The sequence below is a fragment of the Trypanosoma cruzi genome, genomic scaffold (assembly GCF_000209065.1).
Source record: "Trypanosoma cruzi strain CL Brener 1047053516651 genomic scaffold, whole genome shotgun sequence".
Classification (NCBI taxonomy): domain Eukaryota; phylum Euglenozoa; class Kinetoplastea; order Trypanosomatida; family Trypanosomatidae; genus Trypanosoma; species Trypanosoma cruzi.
In genome coordinates, this window is record NW_001849468.1 from 27110 (window position 1) to 34943 (window position 7834).

The following is a 7834-nucleotide window of genomic DNA, read 5'->3' on the forward strand; positions in this document are numbered from 1 at the left end:
CGTTTGTGTAGGGACAAAACAGCTCTGCGGCGACATTGAAACCGTCGTGGCAGGACAACAGGAGCGCATATGCGAGATGTGTCTTTTGGACGTGGATGAGTACAAGCACACGGACACCCCCGAGCCGAGGGGGGAGATTCTTCTGCGGGGCCCGTTCCTCTTCAAGGGCTACTACATGCAGGAAAAACTCACGCGAGAGGCTCTTGACGAGGATGGCTGGTTTCACACGGGTGATGTTGGCAGCATCACAACACATGGACGCTTGCGTATTATTGGCCGTGTGAAGGCATTGGCGAAGAATGTGCTGGGAGAGTACATTGCATTGGAGGCACTGGAGTCCATGTATGCACACAACGCACTCTGCATGCCTAATGGTGTGTGTGTGCTTGTCCATCCTGCCCGTTCGTACATTTGCGCGCTGGTGCTGACAGATGAGACAAAGGCTATGATGTTTGCGAAGGAGCACGGCATTGAGGGCAGCTATCCGGATATCTTGCGTGACCCGGCGTTCCAGCGCAAGGCCACGGAGTCCATGCAGGCAACGGCACGAAAGGCAGACCGGCAGAAATTTGAGTGTGTGCGGCATGTGCGTGTCGTTGGTGATGAGTGGACGCCTGAGAATGAGATACTCACGGCGGCTGGCAAACTGAAGCGCCGCGAAATTGACAAGCGGTACGCCGACGTCATTCAGCTACTGTTTGTGGAGGAGTGTTAGGGAGGGGAAGAAAAGAATAAAAATAAAAACAACAACAACAACAAAAACAAAACAAAAAGCCAAACAAACAAACAAACAAAAACAGAAATAATGAAAAAAACTGTCTGATGATAATAAATATTCTATATGTATGACCGTTGTGTGGCGCCCAGTTGTAATTTTTGTTTGGTGGTATGTACAATGTACCGCCATAATGTGCCTGAGAGTGGAGCTGGATAGGCGCTTATCGAGTACGGTTGTTGTTTTTGTTGCATGTGGTGGGCCAGTCGTTCCACTTCGTGCCTGTTCCGCTGCACTTTTTAACGCCTTCCTTCCGTATTTTGCCACTTGCGTCTTTCTATGACTAATTTTGATTTGTTTCTGGGCTTTACGTATGTTGATTTGCCTCTCTTCCCTTGATGCTTGTGCGTCGTCGCCCTGACGGCGGAATTTCCTTCCCGTGGCCGGTGTGAAGGCTGCTGGGTTGAGGGCTCCAGGCGTTGGGCATTTCCCGCACAGCAGACGTCATTTTTTTTTTTTCCGCTCTCTTTTTTTTTTGTATTTTGCGTTTTATTTTGATTTCTTTTTTGTTTATTTTTATTTTTCGCACACGTCGCGAATTTTCATGAGGACGGAAGCGAGGGAAATGGAAGCACGGCGGGCGTATTTTTATTTGTTTGCTTCTTCTTCCATTGCCATCATCGTGTTTGCATCTGTCTTTCCCTCCTTTTTTCTTTTTCCAACGGATGCTGTTTTTCCTCTTGTGGCTGTGGACGAGAGGACGGAGATAGATAACGGTGCTGTGAAACTGGTGCCGGAGAGTATGTTTTGGGCACTCGCCCCAACTCCCTCTCCCCACTCATGTTTGTGTCTGGGCGATGGCTCTTTGGCGCTTGCGAGAGGGATGAGATGAATACAACTCGTATTTTGTAGGAGCGTCACAAGCACCCCTTAAAATGCTGTATTCTTTTTTTTTTCCCCTTTTGTTGATGGCGGTGAATGGTTGGCATCGTCTTTTTTTTTTTTTTTAGTTATCTTTTTTTTTTCCACCCTCCCCCTTATCGTACTTTTGGCCTCACTCCGTGACGGATGCATGTGTGCCTGTTGGACTTGGGCGCTGAAAGGCCGTTATTTTATTTTATTTTTCTTTTTTTTTTTGTTGTTGTTAGTCACTTCTCTTAGGGGGGTTGGGAGGGGAAGGGAATAAATAACAACGGTTGCGGCAAGTCTGTACTTGGGTGCGGGGGCTAGATACACATCTTGACGTTGGCGCACACATACGTATTTTTACTTGGGGAAGGAAGGTCAAGGGGTTAGGGAGATTTTACAGGGACTCAGAAGAAGTTTTTTTGTGAAGTTGGTTGCGTCCACAAGACAACAACATCACCGCACACAACACATCTCCCAGAAGGGATAACACCACTTCTACTACCACCAGTAGTAGTAGTAGTAAAAGAAGCAGCAGCGACACGAGGCTCCAAAGAAGGGGGGTGGGTGGATAAATTAAGCCGGAAAAGGAGGAAAGAAAGGCCCAATATAGGCAAGCAAGAGTTAAGAGAAATGGGTGGCTGCGTTGTCTCGTTGCTGGACGCGAGGAATCGGTACTCCATTGTCACCCACAATGACGTGATGGAGTACCGTCGTCTTGGCGTGCTGAACGTCCCTGTCCCGGACACGGAGAAACCCGACGCGTCAGCTATCTATCGCATTGCTGGCTACGACGATGCGCAACAGAAACAACTCTCAAAAGAGTTGTACAACGGGCCAAACCTCACGCAGCGTTTTGAGACAATTTGTCTTCGCGACCCAAAGCGACATGCGCTTGCATACCGCCCAATTGATCGCGTGGAGCAGGAAACGATGAAAGACGTTGTTACTGGCAGCGAAAAGGTAATGGATGTCACTTATCTCAATGAAACTAAGTACATGACCTTTGAGGCTCTATGGGAGTGCATGCTTTCCTTTGGGCGTGGCCTGGTGGAGCTCGGTATTCGGCCGAACGCCAATGTCGCCATTTACGAAGAGACACGTTGGGAGTGGCTAGCGACTATCTACGGCATTTGGTCACAGAGCATGGTGACTTGCACCGTGTATGCAACATTGGGCGAGGCCGCGTTGGCGTATGCACTTCGGGAGACGGAGTGCAGTGCGATTGTGTGTAACGCGAAGAACGTTGCACGCCTTGTTGAATTAATTACTCACGGCAATATCCCTCGAGCTTCAATTATTTACAACGACACCCTGCCAGCATCTTTTGATGCAAAAGGCTGCCGCGTGATTCCATGGTCTGAGGTTGTGGAGATGGGCCGCCGAGTTGCCGAGCAAGTTCCCTTGCGAATACCGACTGACAACGACTTGACAGCGCTGATTATGTACACAAGTGGTACCACGGGAGATCCAAAGGGCGTGGTGCACACACACGGCTCTCTTGTCGCTGGGGTGAGCGGGTTGAATTACCGTGTGTTGGATAATATTGGCCCTTACGAAGAAGGTGAAACGTATTGCGTGTATCTTCCACTTGCCCACATCATGGAGTTTAGTGTCATGAATATCTTTGTCGCACGCGGGGCGTTGATCTGCTTTGGTACCCCGCGAACATTGACGAGGGCTACTGCCCGTCCCACCGGTGACCTTGAGGAATTTAATCCGGTTTTTATCATTGGCGTGCCACGTGTCTACGAATCAATTAAAAAAGCAGTTCAGATGAAGTTGCCCCGTGCTGGATCAATGAAACGCCGTGTATTTGACCACGCGTATGAGACTCGTTTACGGGCCCTCAAAGACGGCAAGGACACGCCTTACTGGAACCAAAAGGTGTTTGACAAGCCGCGGGAGGTTTTGGGCCGGAATTTGCGCATTATGCTCTCCGGCGGCGGCCCGCTCAGCGATGCCACACAAGACTTTGTGAATGTTGTTTTTGGGCTAATAGTTCAGGGTTGGGGTCTCACAGAGACGGTGTGTTGCGGTGGAATTCAGCGCACTGGCGACATGGATGTGGGGTCGGTGGGACAGACGGAGCCAACAGTGGAGTTCAGGCTACTGGATGTGGATGAGTACAAGCACACGGACACTCCCGAGCCGCGGGGGGAGATTCTTCTGCGGGGCCCGTTCCTCTTCAAGGGCTACTACAAGCAGGAAAAACTCACGCGGGAGGCTCTTGACGAGGATGGCTGGTTTCACACGGGTGATGTTGGCAGCATTGCGGCGAACGGTTCCCTGCGTATTATTGGCCGTGTGAAGGCATTGGCGAAGAATGTGCTGGGAGAGTACATTGCATTGGAGGCACTGGAGTCCATGTATGTAGACAACGCACTCTGCATGCCTAATGGTGTGTGTGTGCTTGTCCATCCTGCTCGTTCGTACATTTGCGCGCTGGTGCTGGCAGATGAGACAAAGGCTATGATGTTTGCAAAGGAGCACGGCATTGAGGGCAGCTATCCGGATATCTTGCGTGACCCGGCGTTCCAGCGCAAGGCCACGGAGTCCATGCAGGCAACGGCACGAAGGGCAGATCGGAAGCCTATGGAATGTGTGCGGCATGTGCGTTTTCTCAACGATGAGTGGACGCCTGAGAATGAGATACTCACGGCGGCTGGCAAACTGAAGCGCCGCGAAATTGACAAGCGGTACGCCGACGTAATCGAAGAGCTTTTTGCGGATCCGTAAATGTTTCGAGCATAAAAAAAATAAAAATATATTCTTATTTTACGTATCTGTTTATGAATATGAAAGTCAGTGCTTGTTTTTTTTTGTTTTTTTTTTTCATGTGAGCTTGTGGTTTTTTTTTTTTGTTTTTTGAGGATGTAGATTGTTGGTTTCCTTTTTTTTTTTTTGTTGTTGTTATTCCTGTGGAGGACAATGTACACCACGAAGTCATGGTGCCGTGCCGGGCGCAGGGAACGTGGCGATTGTGCGAACGGGGTGTTATGGCGTCCAACTGAGGGTGACGAAGGTGGCACGGGGTTTCTTCTCCGTTACCGCCGTGTGTGTGTGTGTGTGTGTGGTGCGTTGAAAGCGAAATAAAGTGAACTGGAGGAAGGATTGACTTTTTTTTTTTTTTTTTCCCTGTCTGATTAGGTTTCACCATGTATTTGCGGGGTGTACGTGGGTGTGCGGCACGCCATCTCGACGGGGGGAGCGGAGGGGGTGATGAATTGAAGGACAAGTGCCTTTTTTTTCCTTTTTTTTTTTCCACCGCCATTAATTTTATTATATTTTTGATTTGCCCGAAGTGTTGTGTCGTGTTGCTCCTCCCCCTTTTCCCCTCTTCCTTTTTTTTTTTTTTTGTCTGTGTGTGTGTGTGTTGTAGTCTTTGGGGTGCTGTCGCTTCTTCCGATTGGGCGGTGCGGTACATCTGTTCTCCCCCTTCCTCCCCGGCCGGAAGGAGGACGAAGGGGTCATCAGCACGGAAAAACACGACGAGGGCAAAAACAACAACAAGAAGAAGAGGAGATCCGGAGGAGGAAAGAAGGGTGGCCGCTTTTGAGAACTAAAAAAGAAAAACAAACAAAAAAACAAAGGAGGGGGTCTGCGTTATTCCTGTGCGGCCTTTTTTTTTTCTCTTTTTCTTTTTTTTCTTGCTACTACTGCGGTTGCATTTGTCCAACTGTTGGCAGTCGATGTGCACGCTTCTGGCTGGATACTGAACTGCTGTTGCTTCTTGGCCTCAACGTCCACAACATCTTTCCTTTTTTTTTTTTTCTCTTTCTTATCCCTTGCAGTTGCCCCGCACCAGAGGCCTTTTGGTGTGTGCGTGTGTGTGTGCCTTTTACGATCCAATAATTCCGCACTACCGTTGAGGAACATCAACAGCAAAGGGAGAAGGGAGGGAGATCGTAAAGGCGTTGTGTGCGCGCTCATGTCTGTCGGAGGCTGTTCTGTTGCATTCGTTGTCGTGCCTGTCTTTTTTTAATTTTTATTGCGTTATTGCCGCTTGCCTTATTTACGTGGACGCCATCAGCTGCAGCCGCATGGGATAGGGCAAAGCGACGAGACCAGAGAACAGAGGGTTTCGTTCGTGGGTAGCCAATTATGCGAGGAAGGACGTCCGATGCGTACTTAACATCTTCGACGCTTATTTGCAATTGCATGTGTTTCTGCAAGCGACTTGGTGTTGCCCGGTGCCTACTGATGCGTGTGTGTATTTGTGTGCGGCCTCCCAATTCCCCCCACGTTGGTGGTTCACTTCTTCGTTGATAACACAAACTCCCTTCATTTTTCCTCATTCATTGCGGGGGAATTAAGGACTGAAGTGCCGCAGTGCTGTTGCCTTCTTTTTTGGGCGGTGATTTCCATCCCTTTTTGTGGGTGTATACGTCGGCGGTCTCTTCGGTTCCATCCTCTTTAGTGCACCTGCTATTGTTGTTATTATCGTTATTTTGTTGCCGATTTATTTGGCCCTTTTCATTTATTTATTTTTTTTTTGTTTTTCTTGTGCGGCGAGTTGGGAGGGCCACCACCACCACCACCACCACCACCGTCCATGCATGCGTGACGGACTGCTGCTGCCGTCTGCGAGAGGTGAAGCTGCGGGGTTCTGCAATGCACGGTCGTTCCAACGTGTTTTCTTATTCTCTTCCTGGTGTTCTTGTCGCCGTCTATGTATATATATGTTTGGCTGGGCAGTGCAGCCTGTGGACTGGGGGCTCTGGCACCTGCACCAACTCAAAGGGAGGGAAAAAGTGTAGATATTCAAAAGGACAAGCATAAACAAAAAAATACATACACAAACCTCGTAAGGGAAGCAATAAAACAAACAAACAAAAAAAACAACAACAACAAAAAACAAAACGGTATTTCGTGCAATGGCGCCTCGTAGCGAAAACGGCGCCGCAAAGCCGGCGTGCGAATCGGCAAGTCGGCTGGATTTTTATCTTCCACCGCCTGATGACCGCGCGTACCGTCGCGGGAGGATTCAACGCCTGCGTGACCAAATCACAGCATGGCGACGGCAACCGCGACGAGGTGGCGCACAGGCGTACACCAGGGCAGCGAGTGCAGGGACAGAGCAGAGGGGACTTGTAGTGGACATACCGCTGTGGAAAGCATCGACCGTTTCACCCACACGGCGGAATGTTTCAAGGCATGAGAAGGTGTTCATGTTATCGCAGGTGTCGCGTAGTCCGCCGAATGCGAAACACATCTTTTCTTCTGCGACGCAAGGGGGAGAGCTTCGAGAGAAGACACCATTACGCTCGTCAAATTACACCAATACGAAGAACAGTTTTAACCACAAGGCACAAACTACTGGCCGAGTGATGGAGGTCCCGTACTTTCACGATCAAACCATCTTTTGTCTACCAAGAGACGGACGTGTCCCCATGACTGCTGCTACTGTTGATGCAGCTGCCGCCCTTTCTGATGCCATGGACGACGGCGAGGGCCAGCAGACGGATTCAAATGCGGGTTTCTGCTACGGTGTCACCTCAAACAGTGAGGAGATGACACGCCATAGCGAGCATTTAAGACATGAAAGAAAGGCAGACCGTGATGGGAAACCCCTTCCCGAAAAGACTACATTCGGCAGCGACCGCTTCGAAGGGGCTCCCTCTGTATTCTTATCTCTGCAGTCAAAAGGTGGGAGGGCGGCGTCGGTGCCGAAATCAACAGAAAGTAAGGGTCTTACAATTGACTCGACATTTGCTGCAATGACGCGAAGCGTAGAGTTGGCGACGGCGGTGCATGCGGAGTGCACGCATCGCCGAACGGCGATGCAGCGTTCACGGAGCGACAGCTTTCGTCAACGTGTTCTTGAGCAGACGATGGAGATACCTGTTGACTGGAGGGAGTTTGAGCGTGTCACACCGTGCGGTAACGCGTCGTGCCTCACCACTTTCCCTGATGAACAATGTAGTGCTGCTAGTATGGGTCGCACCCATTGCACCGCCAATTTTGGTTCTTGTAGCGTTGGTCGAGGGCCAATGCGATTGTACAGCATTCGTCTGAGGAAGCGCTTGTTGAACTCGGAGGGGTCGATGGAGAAGGCGTCAAGCTTCCCTCGTCTTGGTACCCGCGTGATACTTTCCAAGTCGTGGGTGTAATCTCGATAGGGATGAGCATGTATGGTTCACAAAGAGGAGTAACGACGAGGACATACATTGCGAAGAGAAAAAAAAAAAGGGGGGGGGGGGGGGGGGGGGG

The 7834-nt window shown here is 50.0% G+C and overlaps 3 protein-coding genes across 3 annotated transcripts, besides 11 other annotated features; all 3 read left to right on the forward strand.

Moving 5' to 3' along the window:
- Positions 1-715, forward strand: Tc00.1047053504177.10 (fatty acyl CoA synthetase 2, putative; the record flags this gene model as incomplete). Its single annotated transcript, XM_800237.1, has 1 exon — positions 1-715. A coding segment is annotated over one exon (715 nt), but the record flags the coding sequence as incomplete, so codon positions are not given.
- Positions 1-7834: a sequence feature (heterozygous, non-Esmeraldo-like haplotype).
- Positions 728-816: a sequence feature (A-rich).
- Positions 1223-1299: a sequence feature (T-rich).
- Positions 1823-1852: a sequence feature (AT_rich).
- Tc00.1047053504177.20 (fatty acyl CoA synthetase 2, putative) lies at positions 2255-4360 on the forward strand (the record flags this gene model as incomplete). Its single annotated transcript, XM_800238.1, has 1 exon — positions 2255-4360. One exon carries the CDS (start codon positions 2255-2257, stop codon positions 4358-4360), a length of 2106 nt encoding a protein of 701 aa, XP_805331.1.
- Positions 4372-4402: a sequence feature (AT_rich).
- Positions 4434-4539: a sequence feature (T-rich).
- Positions 4677-4697: a microsatellite.
- Positions 5244-5273: a microsatellite.
- Positions 6147-6172: a microsatellite.
- Positions 6387-6485: a sequence feature (A-rich).
- Positions 6499-7734, forward strand: Tc00.1047053504177.30 (hypothetical protein, conserved; the record flags this gene model as incomplete). Its single annotated transcript, XM_800239.1, has 1 exon — positions 6499-7734. One exon carries the CDS (start codon positions 6499-6501, stop codon positions 7732-7734), a length of 1236 nt encoding a protein of 411 aa, XP_805332.1.
- Positions 7813-7834: a microsatellite.